General features: G+C 34.9%; 1 protein-coding gene and 1 long non-coding RNA gene across 5 annotated transcripts in view; one reads left to right on the top strand and one right to left on the bottom strand.

The window, feature by feature from the left end:
• PARP8 (poly(ADP-ribose) polymerase family member 8) overlaps positions 1-27661 on the top strand; it is a 173710-nt gene that overhangs the window by 75492 nt on the left and 70557 nt on the right. For all 4 annotated transcript variants that reach the window (XM_072756941.1, XM_072756944.1, XM_072756943.1 and 1 more), the window contains exons 4-7: positions 16420-16457; positions 23827-23916; positions 24741-24811; positions 26310-26387. In XM_072756941.1, the coding sequence (XP_072613042.1) occupies positions 16420-16457; positions 23827-23916; positions 24741-24811; positions 26310-26387 (277 nt within the window). The remainder of the gene's footprint in view (positions 1-16419; positions 16458-23826; positions 23917-24740; positions 24812-26309; positions 26388-27661) is intronic.
• Positions 1187-22426, bottom strand: LOC112933800 (uncharacterized). Its single transcript, XR_003237742.2, has 4 exons — positions 22023-22426; positions 9004-9168; positions 4047-4388; positions 1187-3852 (listed from the first exon to the last, which is right to left on the bottom strand). It is a non-coding gene; the product is annotated as an uncharacterized lncRNA (long non-coding RNA).

Raw genomic sequence — 27661 nt, 5'->3', positions numbered from 1 at the left:
GCACTGCCTAGAAAAGGAAGCTGAAACAGTGTGATATTTATGCCCACCCTAAATCCAGACTCTAACAAGATTATATATGCAGAACCAAGTGTTAGACAAACCTATATTCTAGAGCCTTATTATCATTAGTACCACCATCATGTATCACTATAATAGAAATTAATCATGAACAGAAGGATTTGAAGTGACTGGAAGAACATTTTTATAAGCCAAATTGATCGTTGCCTCTCTCATGTGGTGGTGCTATAATAGGATTCAGTGTACATTTGTTTGGTTCCTAGGGAGCTATCTCAACAGAATATTTTCTGTAATTTATTTAAACATATTTGCATGGCCTGCAAATATTGAAATTTCAAGACCTTTGAGTACCCTTTACTGTTTGTTCAGATTTTGTAATCAATGTTGCAAATATCAAATGTAATATTTTCATGATTTTGAGCATGTTGAATTAAAGATGAATGTCCTTGAACCCTCTGCAAATAACGTATAAACACAATGTGACTCCTTTGTTCTCACTTCACGACATTATACAGTATAGTAAAATTCCATTACAATGATTTGCTTCATACAGACACATTACAGACCAAATAATATCCCTTAAAATATTACATATGTAAAAAATCTATTCCATGAGGGAAAGGCAAGTGTTATTCATCTCTCCTAAAATCAGACTTACAAAGAGACTTTAGTTAATTGGATTTAGGTTATCTTTGGTAAGACATTAAACTACTTCTTACTCTACCACATTTTAAGAGTCACTCAGTGTACATGGCAAGAAAGCTATATATATATTTTGAGCATCCCTTAGGATGCAATATGCATATATATTGAATATCTGAGGCACAGCAGTGAATAAGATATGGAGAGAAATTAGATCTAGTAGGGGAAAAAAGCATTGATTTGATATTGACCTCACTTATAGTTATGAAAAGTTTTAAGAGGGGTTCATAAAGGGCCCTATGACAGTGCTTAGTAAGGGGTCTTAATCTTATCTGCATCAGATTGGACAGTGAAAGGTGAAGCTGAGGGGGAGGGCTCTTGAAAAGTAAAAATTCTGATTCCTGATAGATGTATAGGATTTAGCCAGGAGATATAGAGGTGTTTCCCCCATTTTATTGAATATATGCTTATGTGGATTGTGAAATACAATTTTTAAATTAATTCTAGTAGTTTTTCTCTGGAAGTACATTTAATATTAAAATATTTATTCCAGAAGAATTTGGAAGAAAAGAAAGCAAACACTGTCAGCAATAACAACCATAAGTGATCCAAAAATCTCCCCAGGAAGCATACCCTTATACCCTTCTCCACCCCCAGCAAAAAGCCCTATACAACAGTAAATACATATTTTAATAAAGATATGTAAATCCAAATTTTTAATAAAAACGAAGTCACAGTATTATTAGATTACAGTTTTATATCCCCTTAAGTGGCTGCAGACCTTCGTAATAGGTATACCATTATTTATTTAGCCAGTCTCTACTTGTGAACCTTTTAGTTACCTCTAACTTTCTTACAACCCAGAAATATTTTAAGTCAAGTCTATTGAATTTATAAATGTAATCATTTATCCTACATTTCAGAATGGAAAGGCATTCATTTGTCAATTCCAGAGCTTTTTTGCTTATGTTTGCATACTAAAGATGGTTCAAATGAGAATTGGTGGTACAGACATAACTTACCGAGATATTTATTCTTTACTGAAAAAAAAAAATCAGTTGCAATGCCATGAACAGGAATAATTTGCATTATGATCCCTTGTTGTGGTTTGTTTGGGTTTTTTTGTTTTCTTGTTGTTGTTTTCTACAACTTAGCTTTTGACCTTGCAGGGTATAAAAATAGCTGAGCTAATCAGAAGCTCCTTTACCATCAGAGAATCTCTGCAGGGTCCAGTGTTTCAGTGGAAGACATTCAGTATCTTTTTTGCTCATTTTTTGACAGTTTTTCTTAGAATCATAAGTAATTTACAAAGGCAATTCTTCATCAAAAAAAAGCTGCAACAAGAATGCTAATTGGCCATAGAGGCCTCCCTGAGTTTTGGAACTATAAGCTGTTGAGGTGATTGATAGAATTAATTTCTCTCCAGAAATTTTTATTAAAAACTTTGGATTGGATTCTTAAAAGCCTATTTTTTACTCCTCTAAGGCTAGGAAAACAAACCAAGAAACTCTCCAACACATTTCATCTTTTAGTACCTGTGTTATTGGGTAAATTTCTGTCTGGTTGAAGCATCTAATATTTGCTAAGATTCCGGTCCTCATTGAAAGAGACCTTTCTCACTGTCTTGTCACTTTGGGAGCCTATCAGCCAGGTTTCAGGCCAGTTTTCTTGGGGGAGATTTGTAAGCATAACTTACAAATGTAAAGTCAATCCTTGTCCCTCAGTAGTTGTCATCCTTGATTAAATGAAAATAATTTTCAAATATGATTCTAGGGGTAGCTTTGGTTACACAATTGATTTGTCCAGTAATACTCTGATAAAAGGAGAGGGCATATTCTTATTGAACCTATGAAAATAACTATATGGTCATGAAAAGTAAGGATACTCCTTAGTTTTTAAATTCAGGAGCGATCAGTGAGAATCAGATGCTCTATTAAAATGTTTTGTTTCAGTTTGAAAAAGCAGTGTCTACCAAATTGAAAGTTAGGTATAGCTTAAAAGTGAAAAAAAAAAAAGGATGAAAGTCTTCCTCATACATCCATTAGAAAAGAGGTACTCATCCATTAATTCAGTCTTCTGTAATTCCTGTTTCATTGGATCTAGGGGTCAGCAGAGTCTACCCTATGAATTCTTCTCCTTCCACAGGAAAAATCAAGTTTAGTGTTTAGTTTACACATATATTCACAATTGGTATTATACTTGTAACTACTTTGTTAAACTGCCACCTTTCCTTTGCTAAAACATATTTGCTTAGCTCTTTTTGTGTTATATATTTGTTACTTTGAGGCTATCTTTTAGTTACATATTCACTGGCTTAAGAATGAATTGCATTTGTTAATTGAATATCTAGTAATCAATTAACTCTGTGGTCAAAATATGTCAGATTTAAGTACAGTTCCCTTGTTTTCAAATAATTATACTTTCCACATTAATCTTGTGAGAACAAATCATTTTTCAAAAGCTTAATGAAGAGTGAAAGGCTAATTGATTGCAGTAAGCACTTAGAAATACTGTTCTAGGCTAAAGGTATTCCCACTCTTTTGTTGAGTTGCTGACTTCCCAAAAGGCTGTAGTCCAGTAACAAACATGAAAAGCAGTGGCTAGGACTACAATTTTCCAAATCAAACTTTATATACATATTGAAACAAAATAATGAACCAAACGCCTATGAAGGATTAAAAAAATCATTTAACTAGGAGGAAAAAAAATATAACCTAAAGAAGATAACCTTATCTTTGACCAACAGAAAAATCATAAGACCTGTGAACTTGCAACTTTTGTTGTGTAGTATCTAATTTATTACAATTGTTTTTAGGTCACAAGTTCTATAAATGTATGAATATTACTCAAGATCCTAAGTAAATCACTCAAGCATACATTTTGTAACAAAAATCATAAAATTAAATGAAGGCTATATATCTATTAGTTTTAATAGCTTGTAGATGTTTACATAAAACATCTCAAGTGGCTTACTAGGTCTGTGTACAAGGATGATTTTGGTTGTAACAAAAAGATATATTTTAGGCTGGCTTAAAACAGCAAAAGTGGGGGCGTCTGGGTGGTTCAGTTGGTTGAGTGTTCGACTCTTGATTTTGGCTTAGGATCCTGGGATTGAGCCCCATGTCAGGCTTCTTCACTCATAGCATGGAGTCTGCCTGTCTCCTTCTGCTCCTCTTCCTACTCACACACTCTCTAAAATACATAAATAGATAAAATCTTAAAAAAACACAAACAACAAAAGGAAAGTTATTTGTTCCTTGAAAAGTTCATTGGTAAGGAGATTTAGGTTTAATTTGATCAGGGCTCTGCGTCCACCTCTGAAATTTTCTAGGCTCTACCTTTCTCTGTTTACCACAGGTGTTAGAAGTCTACCAGCAGAAACTTACATTTGCTCAGCTCTTTTCTCCCTGGGAGAAGAATTCTCTTCCTGAAAATCCATGGAAAATGGATAGTGAAGAGGTCCACTGCAGAATTATTTTGTATCTTCTCATGGTTGAGCTTTGGGAAAGGGGAGGGAGAGAGAAATATGTTCATCGATTGCCTCTTCTCATTACACAAGCTGCTTTCTTCGGCTTATCATCGTCCATGTAATCCTCTGAACAGTACCAGGAAGTAGATGTTATCTCACTTCACAAATAAGCAGAAGGAGGTTAGCCAATTCTTTTTCTCAGGCTCACATGGCTTGTGGAGACATATTCTGAAGTCTTCTGTGCTCTTCGGGCTATAAGCTAAATCATAGTTGTTAAATAATTTTATGAGGAAGTTTATTCCAAGTTGGACGGTCAAAGGATTTATCCACTTATTAATAAATACTCATTCCATAATTAGTTAACAGTATTCCTACTACATACTAGGTATATGGTAGTTTCTGAGAGGTTAAAGTGAAGAAAAGTGAAGTGCCTTCCAATCGTCTAGATTTAGTGGGGGAAGCAGATGTTAGTGTCATGCAAATGAGTGTAAAACCACACGTGGTAAGATTTGTCTGAAGTCTGGAGGGGTGATCACAAAGTTTCTGCCTAGGAGGTACATCTGAGTTGAGAGCTGAAGAATGAGAATGAGTTAACAAAGCAAGGAGTGAGAAGAAGGGAGGGCATTTCAGAGAGTGCGAACCTGGCATGTTGAAGTGAAGAGGTCCTTTTTGTTGGAACCCAGAGAGAACACAGGACAAGTTGGGGTTGAGACAAGTAGATAGACTAGATCCTGCAGGGTCTTCAGGTGGTATTAAGAATTGTGCTTGATATCCATAAGAAATTTTCTTGGAAAGAACTGATCTTATGTATCTTATGTATCTTAAGTATCTGAGAAGGTTACCGAGATAATATCTTATTAGTATTTATTGCAGTTATCTCTGAGTATTTATAGTGTTTTCTTAAAACATGTTTTCTTGCCTCAACAAAGCCTTCCTTCATTTTTAGAATTATTTTATCATATTTCCAGTCCTGGCGTGTTGTAGCAGCTTTAAACTTTTCATAACCATTTATAACTTGAACTTAGATATAAAACAGTGAAGGTAAAAGCATCTTCATTTTAATGAATATTTATCAAAAATATTTACCAAAAAGAGTGTTGAATTAGTTGCAAATCAAGCAAAGGAGAAAAGTCCAGACATTAAACTTTGGGGAGGAAATATGAAAGTAATATTTATATATAATTAATTTAATGTTGGTGACTTGGCATGTTCTATCCACTATTCAGGTCTTGTTGAAATTGCATTTGTGACCTCCCTTTTGTTTTTTTGGTTATAATGAAAGAATTAGAAACAGAACTTTATTTAAATATGCTGTTGGCTCTTTCCTTTGACTAAGCAATATAAAAGAAAAATTTTGCTCGTAACATATGGCATATTAATATCCTAAATAAAGCATGCATCTGGGTTACTAATCAAAGCTGGACTTAGGTCCTTCAAGTTCATCTCTGTTGAGAAGATGGTTTACTTAAAATCCTAAGCATTTGACCTTTAGTATAATATTTAAGCATGAAGTTGCTGACTTAGTCAATTCCCTAAAACTTACACAAATGAACACCATTACTTTAATCATCTTACATCACTTACTGAGCCTATAACTTTAAAAATTATCAAAATAAGCTTTGAAAGTAGAAACATATGTATTGAGTAACTTAATGTTTGTTTGGGCAAACATCTTAACCCTTTTACCTTTGTAAAGGGTAATATGAATTCTCTATCAACAGTTTATTTCATTGGCAGGAAAAAATGTGTCTTTTCTTCTACAATGAGAGCCTAGTTCTCATGTCTTGATGTTGAGTTCTGTATAAGAAGGGCAGGACAAGTGTATATACATGGCTGTCATTAGAGGCCTTGTCTAAAGCCTACATGCTCCTGGCATGGAATACAAGATGTCGAAACAAATCCCTGCTCAAACATTTTCTGTACCACTTCCCTGTTGTGTCTAGTAGGAGAACTGACATTCCTTCCATACTTTCAAGATAGGAGTAAAGATAGATTTCAAGATAGGTTAAGTAAGGACTTTCCTATATAGTGCTCTCCTGACAAGTAAACTAGTAAACTAATGATCAGTTTGAAATGCAAATATTTCTACTTGTTTATATTGAAAGTAACTGTGATGCTTCCATTTTTTGGAGCATCTCCGAGATCTTCCCCTACATTGTGTCATTGAATTTCAGCTCACGCTGTCAAGACTGGCAATAATGCAAGAATCACCTTCAGTATGTAGATTTGAAAATGAGAAATGCAGAGAATACATATGATCTGGGCATTTGGAACCCACTCTGTTCTGTATATCACAAAAAGCCTGCAAAGAGGATGTGATGTAAGAGCCCGACACTTACATGCACAGTGTATGGAGTCACAGGGGGACTTTGGGGTACCAACCAACATTTGCTGATTTTCATCATTTCAGCACTTGCTGAAGTAATATGTATTCCGTCAAGAGCTGTCATGGTATATCATCCAGTAATTTTGGAAAAAGATATGATTTGCTCATTTATTCAGAAACTATTTTTTTAAGTGATAGGTTACTGTGTCAAAGCCCTGGGAATCTGAGGATGAAAAGGTTTTGTCTGTACTTTCAGTCTAGAGATGAAGGGGGACATAGGGAAAGAAGCACCCAAGTCTGCCTGGGTTGTTGGAGAAGTTTCATAAGGAAGTTGTCCTTGAGACTGAGTCTCGAAGGGAGAGGAGAGTGTTCTAGAAAACTAAGTCTATGTGTAGGAGTAATTATAATGATATTTATTAATGAAGCAGCTAATGTTTATTGAAAACTTTGGTGTACTTTGTTTCTTTTTTTTCTTCAAAGTGTTCTACATGTACTAACCTGTTTACTCCTCATAGCAACCTTAAGAGAAAACTGCAGATACAAAACTGAGTTCAAAGAGTGGTAGTTCTTACCTAGCCCATAGTCATGAGGAGCCAGATTTCATATCTAGAGTCTGGGGCCATTTTCCTTTGTGTGAATAAAAAGACCTGTTTTAGAAATGATAGAACTTGAAGTGGTTAGAAGTTCAGGCTCTGGGTATTTGCCAGGGTTTTGGCTGGTCCAATAGTCAGGGGTCAGATCATGAAGAGCCTTGGAAGACATGCTAAAGAATTAGTATGAATTTTGTTGAATCAGGATCTTTTTTGGAAACAAAGTCTAGAGCTTATCTTCATCAGAATCACTTGGGGTGCTTTTTAGAAATGCACACTCCAGGTCCCTCACTTCAAATAGACTAAATCAGAATTTCCCTGCTCCAGGGGGTACCTGGATGGCTCAGTGGTTGAGCGTTTGCTTTTGGCTGAGGTTGTGATCCCGGGGTCCTGAGATCGTGCCTACTTTTCCCTCTGCCTATGTCTCTGCCTCTCTCTGGGGTGTCCCTTGTGAATGAAAGAAAGAAAGAAAGAAAGAAAGAAAGAAAGAAAGAAGAAAGAAAGAATTTCTCTGTTTCAGAAAGTGGCCAAGTGTCTTACACTGATATGGTCAAATAGAAAGTAGATCACAGTTCTTAACAGCAGGTGCTACTATCATTTGCTCCAAATTTCTTGGCATTTAATTTGTTGAGTTGAAAATTAATGTAAAGAAGGCAATGATTTCTGTTTTGTATGAGTTGGGTTTAAGTTGCTTGCAGAATATCCTACTGAAATGTGGGGAGGAGAAAAAGCTGCCTACTTGGTTTGGAGTTCGGGAATTTTGAGCCTTGTGCTCATGGCTGGTAGGAGACTCATGGATACAATTGAGATTACTCATGTGAAAAAAATAGAGCAGTCAGCATAACTGGAAAGCGTTGAAATATGAAAACAGCATGAAATGTGAAATATCAAAAGTCAAGAGGCTAAGAAGAGCATCTTCAAAAACAAGAGGGGACCCAGGGAGAGATAAAATTCAGGAGCCAAGAAAGGGGGGGTTTCATAATGTCTTTGTTTTTATTAAATGCATCTGAGAATTTGTGTAAGAAAAGGAGTAGGAAAAAAAACTGCTATTGTGAAGAAGCAGAATTTTGGTGGGCTACTCAACCTGGTGGAAGCCAGGTTGGAATGTGCACATGCATGTGGGCAGGTAGTAAAAAAGGCTTAGATGACTTTTTGCAAAAACTTGATTTTAGGGAGGAAAGTGGAGTGATAAATAGAAAAGGTTACAAGGTAAGGAGAGAGCTTAAACATTATTAGTTTCCCTCCTTTTTATTTCATGCCTTTATAAAGATCAGAAAAAAATAGATACAAAAAATAAAGTTCTCTTTTACCCAATAAACAAGAGATAACAAATGTTGAAATTTGTCATTATTTTTCAAGCCACCCTTCTATTAGTATATATTTGTAGTAAATATTTACATATTTTTAATGAAAATATGTTGCAGCTGTCTGAATTTTCACATGTACCTTAATGTATCAGAAACACTTATCTAATTGCAATATTATTTTATATTACTTTTTCACAATTGCCTGGTGTTACATGTGTATATGTAATAGTTTATATAACCCTACTATTGGCATTTTTGCTTTTTTGGCTACTTCTTCATTTTAATAATCCTAACAATATCTTTGTGAGTAAATCTTTTCACACTTCCATAATTAGAAATTTTTTTATTAATTTCAAATTGTAGGACAAGGTCCCAAATGGAGCCTTCATTTATAGCATCTATAAATCAAATAGATGGATTGGTCTTAAATGAAAGAACAGACATTTCCATCTTTTTGGGTACAAGGAGAAAAGTATTAACTTATAGGTGGTTGGAGGGAGAAATAAATGATATAATCCCTAGAAGGAGTAGCCATATAACAATCTATTTTATCTCAATGTGGTTAGTTGAAACAGCAAGTTAAGTTAGAAAGTTGTGAAGGTTTGAAAAAGGTACCAGGAACAAGACACAGAAAGGAGTGTGAGGGCTTACTGAGCAAAGTTGTGCAGAACTTCCATGGGTTACCACATGAGTGCGGTGGTTCCAAGATGCCTTGGTTCCACTCTCCTCTCCAGCAGCATTCAGAGTCCAGATGTAGGGAGTTCTTTTCAGACTTGACTTACCTATGGTTTGGTGGTTCTAGTTCTGGTAGATAGTCTGTGGGCAAAATAGGGGCACAAGATGAAGGAGTTGAAATGGTGAGGAGAGAGCAGTTAGGTCTCTTCAGTCACATAAAGAAGGAAATGAAGCTGAAAGGTAGACTATACAGAGCACAAAGAAAGCATGGAGGATTGGTGGGTGTCAGGGAGTAGGAATAAAGGAGTGAGGGCTGAAAAGTTAAAAATTGTGGTAAAAAGTGGGACGCTGGGTTGAGATTTTAGAAGGAGAGCAATTATGCTTCAAGCCAAGGTCCAAGGTGTAGCCATGAATTTGGTGAGCTAAAATTAAGGGAAGATGAGGTCATGGAACCATATGTAGCTTAGCGTTGTCCATATGGATGTGGGTGATGTGAGGATTTTTAAGTAAAGAGGAAGAGAGTGCCCTAGAAGTTCCTAATCCTGGATAAATGACAAAATAATTGGTAGCTGATAATGGTAAATGAGGGTGCTATTGCTGGTTGACCTGGACATTTAGAAAATGTTTATGGAGGATAAAAATGATAAAGTGATAAAGAATATTTTGGGAAGTAAATGGCATCAAAGGCATCAAAATAGCAATTGTGAGCTTCTAGCATGCCAAGTCACCTTCTAGCTTGAGATCCAAGAGTTGGTTTTGGAGATGGATAGCCAGACAGTGTCTTTTTTCACCTTGTACCACTGAATGTTGAGGAGGAGGTGCCAGAGTGAATTTTCTTCTGGTAAGTTCCCAGGGAGCCTGGGAAGGGGGAAGGAACAGATATCCTCAGGTCTAAGCTGTTTTCTTGCAAGAGAACATACAGAGTTGAGGCCTATATTCGTAAGCACTGTAGCTAAGGTGGAGGACTGCTGGCCAAGATCTGCAATTTTTTGTTGGTTTCTGCATTTTGCTTTTTCTCATATAAATTTTAAAAGGGACCTAATTGGGAAAGGAAAGATCCATAAGGATTGGTTTATCAGATAAATTGTTTTAGAGAGTATAAGACACAATGAAATACTGGGTTTTGCTTGCTCTGTCAAACCCCCCAGATGTAGATGAAAAAATATGAGCTCAGAACCCAGCAGTCTTGAGTTTGAGGTAAGAAACATTTTGGGGCTCACTTGTAAAATACAGCTACTGAATCCAGTATCTCCAAGAGGTCTAAATCTAAAACAATTTCATCTTCAGATCTGAGTCCCCTATTATTTCAAAACTGCCTGTTTTCCTCAGCTCCCTACTATTCTTAAAGAATTTTCTTAGATTTGTGAACTCTGGAACTAGATCTAAACTCCTACCTGTTCATAATTCTTCGCAGGCATTTTAGAAGAAATAAGATGGTAATGGAGTGAGTGAGTGGTGAGTGTAGGTATAAGAATGACCTTAGGAATGCCTTTTAATTACAGGAGCAAACAAATATAGAAACAAAGTACAGAATTAGGTAGGTAGTGAACATCTGAGTCCCCCCCTTCCCCCCCCCAGGATCTCCTTCAGAGGCTCTTGGCAGTGGACAGAAATCTTTGATAGGGTCAGTTGTTTTCTGAAGAATAAGAGCTGGAAGCAACCATTTGTATTTAAGAGATGATTGAGGTTATAGAAGTGATTTATAGATTCTGATCTTAAATGTGTGATATTAAGAACCCAGTACTATGCAGTACATGCACTATATACCAAACACACAGTGACCGACCGAGTTCCTCTGACAAAGCACCTCCGTAGAATTGCCATTTAGCGTAGTCTAAAAGTTTGAAGGCATTGTTTCCTGAATTAGAATTCGGAGCTTGCTCCAGGTTTCTATTCCTTCTCCTGTTCACCTTCTTTCTTGTTCACTTCCTCATGATAATTTTGCCTGCTTTAGTATGTACAGCACATGCTAACCTTTCTCCTATATCTATTGAAGCTTGCTTCTTTGCCCCCCCCCCCGCCCAGCCCTGCCTATTAAGTCCTTTAGCTTAATCATCCATGTCTGCTTGTACTAGATTGTTTCCCTAAGAACTCTGTAAGCCACAGAGTGAAACTGATTTGGATTTTACAGCCCTGGTGATTTTCCTTCTGGTGTACTACCAAGAAAATGCTATATAGCACAGGACCCGATGAGTCATTTTTGTAAGGCTTTTGCTTTCTATTTTGTATTTGAAAAATTAGGTATGATCATGAACATGGAAATGTCTCCTAATATCATGAGGATAATACAATCATAAAATAAAATCAGTGTTAGTTTTGGTCTCTGATAAATGTATTATATTGTGATTTTGAGTAAATTGAGTCCCCCAAAAAACATTTATTCCTGTAAAATTTCAATTTTGTAAATTTTCATTTCTTGTATTGGAAGCTGACTAGAATTACTAGGCACCTGCTGCTCTGAGTCTGGCGTTGTTCTGGGGACCTTACACCTGTTAAACCATTAACTCATCACAGCAGGCTATACCGTAGGTCTGGATTCTCCCATTTTACTGAAAAGAGATTGAAGCTGAGTGTGCTGAGGTAACTTTTCTTCTGCCACTCAGCTAGTAAGGCTCAAAGCTGGAATTTGATCTCTGTTTGTGTGGCTCTGACTACAACAGGCTCCCTAATTGGAGATAGACATAGGAACGTATTAAGGCTTCCTTTTGTATTTAGACATTCATTTGGGTAAGATATGAAGCCAACTCCTATTGGTTGAGATGGTAGGGTGTTGGGAATCAATTCAGTTTAGTACTGAATTACAGTGTAAGCTCTGGCAAGATCCCAGGCTTCTGTCACATAGTACTGCCAGATGAAGGGTTGCCTTGATCATCAATAATTTCATTTCTACACAGTATCGTTCCATCGTCTAACGGGATGACTTGTGCGAAAATAAATTCATTGAAGTTATAGTGTGTATTTCCCCTGCTTATCTGAAGCATCACTGGCATGCTTATTTTATCTTCTAATTCTTGGCATTTGATTCAGGGCCATGATTTCCAAAGCTGGTCTCTTGGCTGGACTCCAACATCTGCCATTTGTTCCTGCCTTCTCCCTGCACCCCCACCAGTTACATACCTCTCCACGGATAGTTGCTCATATTTTGCTTCTATAGTAGCTTCTGAATCCAATCTCCCTCCTCTTTAGTCTATCCTAAATATTGCCAATCATAGCGATTTTTTTCACATTACTAACTTGCCTCAAAATACTATTGTGCTTCATGTCATACTCTGTGATTCCATTTATGTAATATTCTTGAAATGTCAAAATTATAGAGTTGGAGAATTGATTAGTGGCTGCTTAGGGTTAAGGATATTGGTTTGAGGGTTAAGGATATTGGTTTGAAGGGAGATAGGTTTGATTCTAACAAGCATGGCATGAGGGAAATCCTTGAATGATCAAATAGTTCCGTATCTTGATGTACGGTAGTGAGTACATCTGATAAAATAACACAGAGCTAAAATCAAACTTAACCTAATGTCAATTTCCTGCTTTTGATATTGTACAATAGGTATATAACCTGGATAAAGGCTACATGGGACCTCTCTGCTATCTGTGCACTTAATGGGATTCTATAATTATATAAAAATAAAAAGTAAACAAAAATAGTATTGTGCTTTAAAATGCTAAAGTTGCTATGCCTGTCATATTCATTGCTATATTCTTTGTTTCCTCCTGAATTAATCATACAAAATCATCTCCTGATTTTTTTCTAAGTTGACATTAACACAATGTTTGTCTTTTATCAGGTTACCAAGAAATTGTTAATTAAACAATTAAATGTGCTTTATGAAAGAACAGTATATCATTACTTGGTCTCATTACTAGCCATCTTGTTTTCCTACCCACTTCCTTATTCATTCTTGTCTTTGTGTAATCTCTTTCCATGCATTTAAGAAGCATGCCGGGGGGATCCCTGGGTGGCGCAGCGGTTTGGTGCCTGCCTTTGGCCCAGGGCGCAATCCTGGAGACCCGGGATCGAATCCCACATCAGGCTCCCGGTGCATGGAGCCTGCTTCTCCCTCTGCCTGTGTCTCTGCCTCTCTCTCTCTCTCTCTGTGACTATCATAAATAAATAAAAAAAAAAATTAAGAAGCATGCCGGGGGTTTGATTGGTGGAGCCCTGGAGACTTGGGCTTGCCTAGAGCTGTTGCATTGCCTATGGCTACAGTCATTTAGCCAAAAGTCCTCTCACAAATTCTAAAAGGCGATGGCTCTTTGAGGACTTAAGACTGAGTGTTATAAGAGTCAGATGAGCCAGGAAACCCAGGATATGAACTATGGTGAATCACAACCATCCATCCATTCACATTTACTAGACTAGTTTTATAACGCAGTATATGATCTTTCTTGGTGAACATTCCGTCCTGGAAAGAAAAAGATATCCTGCAGTTATAGGGGTTGTTTTTTTTGTTTTAAAGATTTTATTTATTTATTCATGAGAGACACACAGAGGCAGAGACATAGGCAGAGGGAGAAGCAGGCTCCTCTCAGGGAGCGTGATGCAGGACTTGATCCCTGGACCCTGGGATCTCACCCTGAGTGGAAGGCAGACGCTCAACCGCTGAGCCACCAAGGCATTCCTGCAGTTACAGTTTTTTAAATGAAAATCTGTTTGAGATCTTCTATGTCTTTAATGATTTTAGAGGGGTCTAGATCTATTAATTACTCAAACTGATTGTGCAGCTGTCCAGTTCTGTCAGTCTTTTTTTTTTTTTTTGAAGCTCTATTAGGTGCATACACATTTATGACCCTTATGCTTTCATCCTGATGAATTGACCCTTTGTCAGTGATCTCTTTGTATCTTTGCCTTGAAGTCTTTGTTATTTATTTAAACACTTGAATCTTATGCTTATCGTTTGCATGGTATAACTTTTCCTTCCTTTACTTTCAGTCTGCGCCTTTATATTTAATGTGAATCTCTTAAAGACAGCATAGAATTAGATCTTGCCTTTTTTTTTTTTAATCGATTCTGGCTATTTTTGCCTTTTATTCAGTACAATTTGTCCATTAGCATTAAATGCAATCCTTGCTACAATTAGATTCAGGCACCATTTAGTATTTGTTTTTTATTTGTCCCTTCTGTGTTTTGTTCCTCTGTTCTTGCCTTCTTTGGGATTATGTTCCAAAATGATTTCAGAATTCCACTTGCATTTATCTATTGTTTTTTCTTTATTTTCTGCTTTTCTAGGGATTACAGTATATTCTTAATTTTTCTTAGAGTTATTGTTTGGGGTTAGTATTATAACATTTTATATAAGATATAAGAACCTTGAAACCGTATATTGCCATTTAATCCCTCCCTGACATATGCTATAATTGTCATGTCATGTGTATTACATTTACATATTTTATTTTAAAAATCCCACAGTGAAGGGTTAGAATTTTTACTTTAAACAGTCGTATATTTTTAAAACATTAAAAGAAAAATAGTCTTTTATATTAACAATTTCTGGTGCTCTTCATTTCTTCTGGATATTTGATTTTCTGATATCATTTACCTGGAGAAATTTGTTTGGAATTTTTTTTTTTTTTTGTATTTTTGGTTTGCTGGGACAAATATCCACAATTGTGTCTTTATTTGTAAGTCTTTAAATTTATTTTTGTAAAGACCTATAGCCCGGATATAGAATTCTGGGTTCACAGTTGTCAGCCCTCCCTTCCCTCCCCAGCTCATTATTCTACTGTCCCCTGTCCTCCATGGTTTCTTATGAAAATATTGGTTCTTATTTATTTCCTGGAATGGAAGTATGGAGCGTGTTGAGTTTTTTTCTTCTTTTAAAAATGTTTCCTTATATTTTATTTGGTTTTCAGCAGTTTTGACGGTGTGCACCTATTGGTGTGCACCAATAGCTTTTTTTTTTATATATATATTTTATTTATTGCTGAGAAACACAGAGAGAAGCAGAGACATAGACAGAGGGAGAAGCAGGTTCCTCACAGAGAGCCTAATGTGGGACTCAATCCCCAAACCAGGATCATGCCCCGAGCCAAAGGCAGACACACACTCAATCGCTGAGCCACCTAGGTGCCCCTGGATGCAGCTTTCTTTGCACATACCCTCTTTGGGTTTTTCTGGGCTTCTTAAGTCTGAACATTGGTCTTTCATCCAAAGTGGAAAATTTTCATCTCTTTCTTTCCTACATTTTTCTCTCTTTCTTTGCCTCCTGAAGCTTTAATAATACAAACCTGTGCTCTTTTGTTAGTGTCCCACAAGACCCTGCTGATCTGTTTCTTCTTTATATTGGATTTTCCTTTTTACTTCCTTAAACATATTTGTAATAACTGTTTTAACACCATTGTAGGCTAATTGCATCACTTGGGTCAAATTTTCTCTTGAATATAGGTTAGATTTTCCTGCTTGTTCGTATGTCAAATAATTTGGGTTTTATTGAATTTTCTTTGTGAATGATACTTTGTATAGGCTCTATTCTGTACGTTCCTTCAAAGAGAATTGATTTTTTTTTTGTCTTAACAAGCAGTTAATTTGGCTGAACTTAAAACTAAATTTTGACTTTTCTTTGGCAAGTGTCAGTTCCACTGATCTATTCAGAAAGCTAATATTGAATATGTGCTGTGTGTCATGCACTAAAATAGGTGACTATGCTAAAAATAAAAATAGACATGGACTCTAACCTCAAGGGACTTACAGTCTAGCTGACAGAGATAGGAAAGTGAACAAATAAGCATGATAACTTTCTGTACGTCACTGAGATAATACCTGGAGGCAGTAGGGTTACTGAGAAAGGAGTTGTGAAATAGTTAAAATCCAATTTAAAAATTATTTTTAAAGCAACTCAATCCTTCTGAGAACAGGAGATAATTTATTTATTATATGTCATGATGATGAGAAATTGGCTGATGAATAACTAATTAGTTACACTGTCATCCTTTTGTTAATTCTTTGAAGAAAAGGACATGTTTCAAAAGCACATATTGTGGGGAAGTAGTATTAAAAATAAATGTTTAAATTCTGAACTGCCATAAAAAGTAGGAGGAATACTTTGGTAAAAAAAAAAAAGCATGATTTGATAAAATCATCTAAACAAACAATACAAATGATCATAGATTAGGGAATATTAGATATTGCTGAGTTTTTAAAGTTCGATCTATACGAAAAGTACCACTGTTGGGAGAAAGATATTTCAAAGACCATTTTTACTAATGGAAAATATATCTTAAAAACTCCTAAGTTTCGTATATCAAAAAGCAAAGCAAAGAGGTTGTTTATACTTATACCTGTACTTATATCTGAAAAAATGAATGGGTAATGTGAGGTTGGTTTTTTATAAAAAACATTTACCTTAGCAGTAATTTGAGCCTTTTTTTTCTCTTTTTTCCCTGTTTTAACAGTGTATCCTATTCAGTACATGTATCTGAAGATTACCCAGGTATGCTTTTCTTCTTTCTATTTTTATTACAAATACTTGTGTCATGATGTCTTTGAATATTTTTTTCTTCTGGAGATGGAAAATGTATATAAATATATCTAGGAGTGAAACGTTGGCAAAAGACTTGAAGATCTAGAAGAATTCTTCATTTGGTTGCCTGTGAAATACATGTCTTACCCTGAGATGCAGTCCAGAATCAAAATAGTTTCCCGATGAAAAGTCATTGACTTGAGCCCATGTGATAGGTTCAGCCTGTATATATTTATCACATTACGTGTAAAACAAATTCTCTGAACTGGTTTAGTTGTTGGATTTGGAACATCATTTAGCTCTTCATGACATAAATACAATAGGTAAGAATAACAGCTAAAATAATAGCTGAAAATAGTAATAGCTAAAAATGAGCCTGTCTTCATTTTTCTAAGTAGTATAATTAAACAATTCTCATAACAATTCCTATGAGATTGTTACCATAACATCATCATTTTACTCATGAACGATGATACATCTAGTAAGAGGAAGAGCTGGGACTTGAACCCAGTAGTCCAGAGCTGATGAACTGCATGCACCACTGGACTAGACTAGGTATCTTGTATATGCACAGCTATTCTCACTGTGTCAGTCTCCTGAAATATATTACTAGGCCCACAAACACTTGTCCCTAGAAGACAGAGTGTGAGAACACTGCAGATCCATCTTTCTGTAAATCAAACATTCTTTCTCTAGGCCATGGTCAGTCCTGTTTTCTAGACACATGTCATCTCACAGAGCCCCGGCTGCAGATGCCAAAATGTTAGTCATGGCAATTTGAAGATACAAACAAGATGTTCCTTTTTAGTATTTTCCTCACAAGTGATATCTACAATTTTATCTTGAATAAGAGCATTAAGTATTGTAGACTTAGTGCAGAAAAAAATATAACTTGTTTAGTTTACATCAGAGATAAGAGTATAATGCAGGAATCTATTGTTTATCATATCTCGTGGCAAAGAACAGCAAGGTTTAACTGCCTATATTTCATATATATTACTCCAGTATTCTTACTTCATAAAATCAGATGGTCACCAAACTAACTATTGTGGTTTGCCAGTGTCATAAATTGAAATAAATTCTTATTTAAATCTAGCCATTTTATTCACATACTCTGCATGATTTGGATCATATTTTTCTATGTAAAATGGATAGATTGCTATTAGTAACTTTGATTATTTGTACTTTGAGTATTTTAAAAAAATAATTAGTTCATAAGGTAGTATGAAGGTGTAAAATGTATTTCTTTAGCATTTAGGCTAGTATTTTTTTGTGGCAGTTTGTATCATGCATATAATTTCTTTTAAGATTTTATTCATTTATTCATGAGAGACAGAGAGAGAGAGAGAGAGGAACAAAGAGAGAGAGAGAGAGAGAGGCAGAGACACAGGCAGAGGGAGAAGCAGGATCCATGCAGGGAGCCCAACATGGGACTCGATCCCAGGTCTCCAGGCTCAGGCCCTGGGCTGAAGGTGGCGCTAAACTGCTGAGCCACCTGGGCTGCCCCCATATAATTTTTTTATACGATCAAATGTTACATTTCAAAATAATTTTGTAGGGGCACCTGGGTGGCTCAGTCTGGTAAGTCTGCTTTTGGCTCAAGTCATGATCCTGGGGTCTTGGGATAAAGCTCTGTGTAGGGCTCCCTGCTCAGAGGAGAATCTGCTTTCCCCTCTCCCTCTGCCCCTCAACCTGCTCATGCTCTCTCTCTTTCTCACTCTCAAATAAATAAATAAATCTTTTTTAAAAAGTACCATGGTTAACATTTAAAAAAATAAAAATAAAAATGAAAATAATTTTATAAATCAAAAACTTCCTTATAATTATTTTACCATGATTGCCATATGTGTTAAACATAGTGTTCTTTAAGACTATTGTGCAGTTTTACAAGAGGAGTTACTCATTATTAAAGAGATACTCATTTTTTAATAGTGTAAAAAGTGTTCTAGGCAGATTTCATTGGAGAAGCACAACAAAATATTTTTGAAGAAGAGTTTTTGTGGATGATTATGCAGTCAGCTCTCTCCATTATGATATACTATGTTTTTGATGCTGAACGTTTGCTAAGTATGTTAGGAAAATAAGTTAACCTCACTAGTTTTTAACTATTATAATTATTGTGCTTCTCATCTTAGGCAGCAAATCAAAACTCACCTCAGAGACAGTTAAGTGAATGTTCTTGTAGCACAGGAAATAGGGCTGAAAGATGCCTTTAGTAAACCAAGTGAACCAAATGTTTTGCTCCCTCTTGTGGCCAAGAGGTATCATTGACTTTTTCTTGCCTTGCAGGAGGGAGACCCTCTTGGAAATGCAATATACAAAACTTAAAACTTAAAACTAAAACACTGGTTATATCATTTGTGCTTTTTATAAAACAAATTCCCATTATGGATAAAGTCTGTAGCAAATTTGCCATATAATTTCATTTCTAAAAATAAAGGAAGTGTAAATAAAACACAAGTATGGGTGAGAGAGATTAGTGCATTTTGGGGTAGAATTTTGGATTGGTTGCTGGAACCAGTGCACTGTGTACCAAGTATTTTCATATACATAATTGAATTGACTCTAAATACCAGCCTGTGTATAGGCAGAACAGAGGCTTTCATGACATTTTATACTTGAAGAAATATGTCAAGAGAGGTTAAATGGTATTTCCCAAGGACATGTAGTTTGATGGCAAAACTGTAATTTGGTTCTGATTTCTATCACTTCTAGGAGAAAAGTAGTGGTAGTATTTTTATGGAGCTTTCTTCAAAGTGAATATTACCATGGTAATATTTCCCTCTTACTAAATTTTAATCTACATTTAGTTGTACTAACAGTTCAGTTAATACACTTGATTTCTCAGGTAGATAATATAGTATAAAAATTATTTGTTTGCTCTCCCTTTCCAATATTCATCCTTGTGTTTTTTTCTCCCATTACACTGGTAGAGCCTCCAGAATAATTTTTAATAATTGATATGAAAGTTGGCAGCTTTGTCCTTTTTTCCAGAATTAGTGAGCACAGTTCCATCTGCTTTCAGGAAACTGCTTTTCTCATTTACCAAGCTCTTTTAAAATTTCATTGTAAAGAATGAGTATAAAGTCTTTATTAAATTCTTGTTTAACATCCGTTGAGGTATCATATGTGCTTTCCCCTTTGACAACAAGGTGACAAGTTATTTTATTAGTAGGTATGTTAATGTTCATCTGTAAGATACATTTTGTCATATACTTTGTCATTAAAGACTTGACATTATACCTACCTACTTGGCATTTGACAGAACATGGAAGCTAATCTCTCTGAGCCTCGTATCTTTTTAGGGATGATTCTGGGATTAATAATTGTTATTTTTCTGCTCTGTTTATTATCTGTTCTGATTTTCTATCTCTTAGGCATGTTTAAGCATGTGTTCTTCTTGAAATCTTACTATGTTGGTGAAATGTGCAACTTTTTCAGCAAAAAGTTGTGTATAGTATTCATTATATACATCTGAAAACCTACTGCATCTCTGTGGCAATTTCTCCTTTCTCATTTCTGTTGTTTTATATTTGTTCTTGCCTTTTTTCCACCTTTGATTTTTCTTCCCCAGAGTTTTACCCATTGTAAAATCCTTTCAAACAAGTAGTCTTTTTACTTCATTTTTAATTTCTAAATGCAGTAATCGTGATAGTACTTTTGTTAATTACTTCTGCTAATGTTCCTTAGTCTTTTTTTTTCTTCTACTTTTCCTGGATTATATGGTTGAGTGATTAGTTCATCATCCACATTTGAAAATTTGGAACTCTCTGTGCCCTATGGAAACATATGAGCATAATCCTTCAAATTCGGGATTATGTCACCCTGTTTATCTCCTTAGGAACGGATTTATCATCTTATAATTTTAATCTGTTAAGTAACTTGTGCAATCTATTGAAATTCATCATAGTTTGGTTTTTGTGAACAAAGAGATTCTTAATTGAGCCTTAGGTATTCCTTAAATAACATGTATATAAATGCAATGCTAAATGATATGTTGGCTCTTTAAAATAAAGTGAAGAAATAGAACAGCCTTCTGGTTTACTTGTACTTCCTTATGTCATTTATACTGTAGACAGATTCTTGCTTTTTGAAGGTAAGTATATATTACAAGTCACAGATAATTGGCTCTGCTATAATAGAACAGCAGAGTTTTTTCTCATTAGTTCCCACCTTTAATTAGTAGGCTCACCTACTGGTGGGTGTGAATTCTCTCATAGATTTTATATGTTTTACAACATACTGCAACTGTCGAATGACAATTTTTTAATATTAAAAAAGCATAGCAAACATCGATGTTCGGATTCAGACAGTTCCACCACTTACAGTCATGTTAATTTTAATTATGTAAATAATTTGGGCAAATTGCTTAATTTCTCTGAGCCTTGGTATCCCTATCTTTAAAATAGGAATAATAATTGATTGGCTTGAAGGTTGACATGCAGTACATGAATATTAATATTTAACATTCAGGGGAGAAATCCAGATTATATTATAAAACCAATATAATTACTTAAGTTATGTAGTGATGAATAATGGGGTGACTTGGCCTAAATTATGTTGCATACGAAATGGGCTGAAAATAATAGTTTAAGAGATAGTTTTTCATAGCTTTCCACCCATCTCTCCCCAGTTGTCCATGGAGGCTCCCGTAATGCTTGCGTAGTCTGGTAGGGCGGAAAAGAGAAAATACTCGTACTGTTAACAGCCTTTAATAAAGATCCTTAGGTCATCTACAAAACTTACACATTAAAAACCTAACTGTCCCCAGAAATTTCAAAAAAAGAAAAAAATTGGCATCCCTGGAGTCAAGTGGTAGGATTCCAAAGAAGGAATTTGAGTTTGAAAACATTCTATTCTGTCACTGACTCATTCTGTTACCTTAAATGCATTCTTATCCTTTATATGGCCTACTTTCTCATGTCTAAACAAAGATGATGTTATTATTACAGATGTCAAAATAGTTTGAGGGAGGTTTGGAAATGGTTATTTAAACAACAAGAAGAAAAGAAAACATAGAATTCATTCATACAGCTGGGACGATCCTCAAAGCGCATCAGCAAATCTCCCGTTTTTAGAACTAAGCTGACCGTGGCTTAGTTAAAAGCATTCATTAGCTAGTTGATAGTTGAGTCTAGATTTTATGTGCTTTGTCCACATTCCTACATTTGTGTTCTTTGCTTGGGTATACCTCTTTGATCTGGCCTATTATGTTGTAATGATGATTTTATAGATGATGTCTTGAAACCTGAAAACATTTTGGGTCTGGTAAATTAAGCCAGAAACAAAAATTGAAAGTGTTCTAATGTCTAAATACAGAACAAACACAAACTGGTAGAAAATCTCTTAGAAAATGATGTTTGACTGCATAATCCTGTCTTCCTGCATTATGCAACATGTATTCACCAAATTATATTCTCTTGAATCAAAGCTGACTGCCTTCCAGTACCAACCCCACATAAACCATTTGACCCTTTAAATTGCATTATTCAGTTTCCTGTTTGCATAAACAGGAAGTCCTAATTTAATACTCACCTTTTGAAGCTGTAGTAAAAAATCCTCCTTGTCCCATGACACTGAAATATGCATGATACTACTGTGTCCACTTGGTGGATTTTTCTGGATCTCCCCTTGTAGTTGGTGGTCAGCAATTACTTCTGTTGCTTCAATCCACACTTCTAATACTCCTCTTCTCCGTAAATTTGCTTCATGGAATACATTGTGCACAGGGACAGTCTAATTCAGTTGATTCAGTAGCACAGTACTTGGAATCAGTAAGACTCTGAATGTGGGTTTAAGAAATTTAAAAACTAGCTTTAATAGAGGGATTTTGACCCCCTACCACAGAGTATTTGGTTACTGACAAAAGAGACTCCAGATAAAAGGTCAAAGTCCCAGTCAGTATGAGACAATAATTAAAACAGTAAGACTCTGAATGTGGGTTTAAGAAGTTTAAAAACTAGCTTTAATAGAGGGATTTTGACCCCCTACCACAGAGTATTTGGTTACTGACAAAAGAGACTCCAGATAAAAGGTCAAAGTCTCAGTCAATATGATGAGACAGTAATTAAAACAAGTTTATATTAAATCTACTTCTTAATCTGTGGTCCCACTTGATAAATAAAATCTCACACCTTCCTTGATGCTATTTGAAAAAATAAGGCAAAATTTGCAATTAAAGTAATGAGTCGAACTTGTTTTGTTTCAAATCTAGTCCACACTATTGTCCTCTTATTTTCCAGAATAACTGAAAGCCTTATGTCTGTTGAGCATCTTTTGTGGCTATGCCATGACTACATATCACTCACACTGACTCACTACTGTAGGTCTAAAAACAGTGCAGATGTTTCTTTGGAAATAAAGTAATGACTTTGATATTTATCAATTAAAAATCATGTTCTCAGTGTACTGACACAATATTATGAAAACTTGGCTCAAGATCTTTTATCATGTATTCAGACAGTTGTCAGAATACTCATTTCCTTTTGCCGAAACTGATACAGGTTTCTATTATTTGTTGGGAATATTTTACACTTTTTATTTTTATATTTTATACAACATTGATAAGAGTATTATAGGACCATTATTAATGAACTGGTGAAGTTTTTGGTAAACAGATCTCTCACGGATGCCCTGTAATCCTCAATGAACAAAGTAGAATAAATGGCTTTGTGTTGTATTACCATATACATGAAGGTCTGTATTTATTAGGGAAAAGTCCTAAATTTATAAAATATGCTTTTCAACGAAAACAAATAATGAATAAAAATATTAAGTAAGCTGCGGAATAAATATTCTATGAATTCAACTTGTATAGTACTATTTAATGAAATTCATGGAAGAAGAGTTGTGAGACTTTATCAATTTAAAAATGTATCTTAAAGTAATATGGAGGCATGACTTTCAACAAAAGCTTTAGTTCAAAATTTTTAATGACTTGATATTGAGTTTGTTGCAGCAAAGGTTCTTGTTTAGCTTTCTCCTTCCAATCACTAACCTGCTTCTATTAGCAGATACTGATAATGGGAAGGACCTGTTCAGTGAGTTGCGGCAACCAGTTGCATCCAAATGATCTGTTGTCACATGGGATCTTAGAGATATATTTGGGCAATAATTTCTATCCAAAGTGTCTAAGCATCTTTAAAGAGGCCATTTAAAATTAAGTCACACATAAATCTGAAGTATACATATTTTTTTCTGAGATTTAAAGACAGAGTAACTTGAAAAAATATACCCTTTATCAAAAAAATGAAGTTATATCCACATCACTTCTACCACTCGTGAAGCACATGCTACTACTCTGATTACTGTGCCTTTAATTGTCCATATTTCTTTGCAGATAATACATATGTGTCAAGTTCAGAAAATGATGAAGATGTATTAGTTACCACAGAGCCAATTCCAATAATTTTTCATCGAATAGCAACAGGTAATATGAATACACTATTTTTTAAAATTCTGGGTTAATATTTTCTTGACTGTAGGTTACTTTATTTTTTTTTTGTTTCTTTTAGCTCATGTAACAGATATTTATCTTTGGAATCTATAAATCTGGTTCCCCATATAAATTTTCTATTTAATTTGTGTTTGCTTTTTTACAGTTTTTTAAACACAGAAATTTACGGTACTTTTAAAAAAATCCTGTTTAAATGCATTATGTTGATATTTGCTCTTATGAAAATATTCCATACATAATGGCACTTCTAGACAAACTGAATATTTAAAAAGTTTACTCAGAGGAGACTAACTGTAAGAGGCTCTCTTAATCATAGGAAACAAACTGAGGATCGATAGAGGGTGGTTGGGGGGATGAGGTAACTGGTGATGGGACATTAAGGAGGGCATGGGAAGTAATGAGCATTGGGTATTATATAAGACTGATGATGAAAAAAAAAAAAGACTGATGAATCACTGACCACTACCATGGAAACAAATAATATATATTAATTAATTGAATTAAAAAAAATAAAAATAAATAAAAATAAAAAGTTTACTTGGGGCAGTGTAGATCCCATGAAATATATAATGAGAACTGAAGGAGTCTGTATAAGTGGCACTTTAGTTTGACCATATTTTTATGGGCAGTGAAAGACTTGTATATCACATAACTTCCCAACATAATATAATTTCAAAATATTCCTTAATTTTCTTGCAAAAGGAGAATCACCTGAGGGGTGTTTTTATACTGAAACTTATGAATGTTTGGTAAATAGTATACTGAAAGTGAAATGATGTTTTGTAACTTTCTTTCAGAATTAAGGAAGACGAATGACATTAACTGTTGCTTATCCATAAAATCCAAATTACAGAAGGAAAATGGAGAGGTATGGAAATTACATTTCATATTTTATATGTATTCAAAACAGCATAGGTATATTTTAAATTTACCTTGTATTCGTAGTTAATATCATTGTTATTGAGGTTAAGATTGCATATGAAACACAAGCTCATGACTGAGAGACTTAATGTGTGGGAAGGGTAGTGACCTAGAATTAACTCTAAGAAGGAAGCTCCCTTTAAAATAATAGATAGAATGTCTGGTTTAAACCTAAATCAAGTACATATGAAGCTTAACTTATTCTCTGTTTGTCTGTCAAGTAATGTAGTTGACTGAGGAGCACTTATGTAACTTACAGTTCTAACAACTATATGTGGTTATCCATAGTTTTGATGGGACCCTTAACATTTCATTTGTAAAAAGTGATCTCGTTAGTGAAGGTAGCAAAGAGTATGGGTGTGTAGTCTTATCATTATTGGCCAATGTTAAAACAACAACAAACTCATACCCCTTCTTCACCTTTAAAAAGTTTGCTTCAATCAGTCAATAAATACTAAGATGTGAAACAAACAAAATGAGTGCAACAGGACTAACAATTATTTACTGTTAAAACTATGCACCCAGTACAACCCTCCCTTCTAGTGTTGTATCACTATTCTTCTTTATCCACAACGAGAACCACCTATCTAGCAATACTGCAGCCAAAACCAAAAACTTCGCATTTTATAAAATCGAAATCCCCTTTTGTAGGTTTTTCTTTTTCTGTAAGAACTTGAAATTTGTTCTAGAAATTAAGGGATGCTTCCAAAATGTTGGATTAATAGATTCCTGTGTCAAATGGAATTTGCCTTTCTCCTAATTATTTTAACAGAGCCAGGGAGAGGAATATCATCATTAGTTACTTTAGATGAGTTTTTATTGTTTGCACTTTAGACACATAACAGATGTGGTTCAGTTCATTAGAAACTCAAACTTAGAGTTCAAGCGTATTTAATTAAATATCCTTTTGAAATCTAAAAGCAAATAACTTCTATATGCAAGAAGTTCTCTTCCTAATGTAATTCATATTTATTTTCATAATTTGATTTTTATATTATTGGAGTTGAAGTGCCTTTTATTTCATACCATTGTGTAGAGTTGGCAGTGGAAGTGAGAATAGTCAGGGATAAATGCTGAGGAACTTTTTAATAAAAATTGAATCAGTATGAACTTGTCAGATGTTTTATCAGAACAAAGCCAAAGTTGTAATTGATTATACATAGTTATACCTATATCAAATGGTTAATTTTGCAAGATAAAATCAATGAAATATAACTTTTATAAAAGATATCCATAGAGCTTAATACACTGACAAGCCTGTCTCTTACTACCTTTTGTTTTTGGCTTGTAACGGCACCCAAAATGTTTTTTATATAAAATGTTTTTTATATAAAAGTCATTTTATATAAAATGACTTACCTATTATGGCCATTTGCAACTTTATTTTCAAAAGAAGGCAAGATAGTTTGACCATTAAAACTTTCTTCTTATTCTATTATTTTAAGGAGTCAAGACAAAATAGTACAGTGGAAGAAGATTCTGAAGGTGATAATGATTCTGAAGAATTTTATTATGGAGGACAGGTGAGCACATCAGGTCCTCCAGCTATCCACTCTCAGAGTTAGCAATAGCTGCCATGTATGTCCTAGTGGAATCCTGTGCTTGATTGAGAGACCTGTATATTAATTCTGATACTAACTTGGAAATCTGTATAATTTCTGTTTATTTATATATATATATTCAGAAATTAAGATTGCTTTTGCAATTCTTTGTCATCACTCACATTGAACTAACTTCATTACAGAGATTTTGAGGACAGCATTTTATTATGTTTTTGACTTTTACATTTTTTAAGCATATTGGGGTCAGCCACTGTTTTGAAAAAATGACACTTCTAACAAAAGCATGGATAGTTAGTTTTAAATAGAACCTGATTAACCTTTATAAAAACTGATAGTCCCTAACTACTGAGCATCTTCAATATTTGTATTCATTGTCTTCTCCTTACATTGAGGTAAAGTGTTTGTTGAAGAATCGTGGTGAAGAAATATCATAATTTTTATATATGAAAATGGCATAGCCATATGTGCATGTATATAAAAGAATTCACTGTTTTTCCATGACAATGTTAGAATTATAAAGTGTGCAGTTGATTTTAGGATATGGCTGTATAAGGCAACTTGTTCTGTTTCTATAAACTTCTTGATCAAATATGTTTTGTGATTTGTATGGTGTAATGGAAAGGTGGTAGGTTAAAGTGGTGCTCTTTTGGGTTGTTGTTGTTAGAAAGAGAGAGGAGAGAGAGTGGGAGGGGGCAAAGAGGGAGAGAGAGGATCTCAAGCACAGAGCCCAACACGTGGCTCCATCTCATGACCCTGAGATCATGACCTGAGTCTAAATCAACAGTTTGACGCTTAATCAACTGAGTGAGCCAGGTAACCCTAAAGTGGTGCTTTAAAGCCAAAATTGTCATTATGTGGAAGAATGTAAGTCGGTTTACTTCTTTGGAATGAAAAATCACTAATTAGTCAATCACATATAAGCAAGGCAGTAGAGGTATGGACATACAAATAAAAGTGGGCTACTTCTCTCCAAGAATGCCTTTCTAGCCATGGTGATGCTAATGATTGTCTAACCAGTGTTGCACTTTAACATGAGGCAAAATAATCCTTCCAGTTTTGATTTTTGTTTACACAGCTAATATTTGCAGAGGGGAAGTAAATGCTTTTTTTTTTTTTCAGTCTAGGTATTCAGTCTAGAAGTTTTCAGATTGTCTGCCAGCCCCTTACTGCAGTCCCTTTAACATTTGCCTTTCCCTCACATCAAAGTGGTCTAATTTTACTTTTCAAACATAATC

The sequence above is a fragment of the Vulpes vulpes genome, chromosome 4, assembly GCF_048418805.1.
Source record: "Vulpes vulpes isolate BD-2025 chromosome 4, VulVul3, whole genome shotgun sequence".
Taxonomy (NCBI): domain Eukaryota; kingdom Metazoa; phylum Chordata; class Mammalia; order Carnivora; family Canidae; genus Vulpes; species Vulpes vulpes.
The sequence above is the reverse complement of the archived record's forward strand: the minus strand, read 5'-3'. Positions and strand labels throughout refer to the sequence as shown.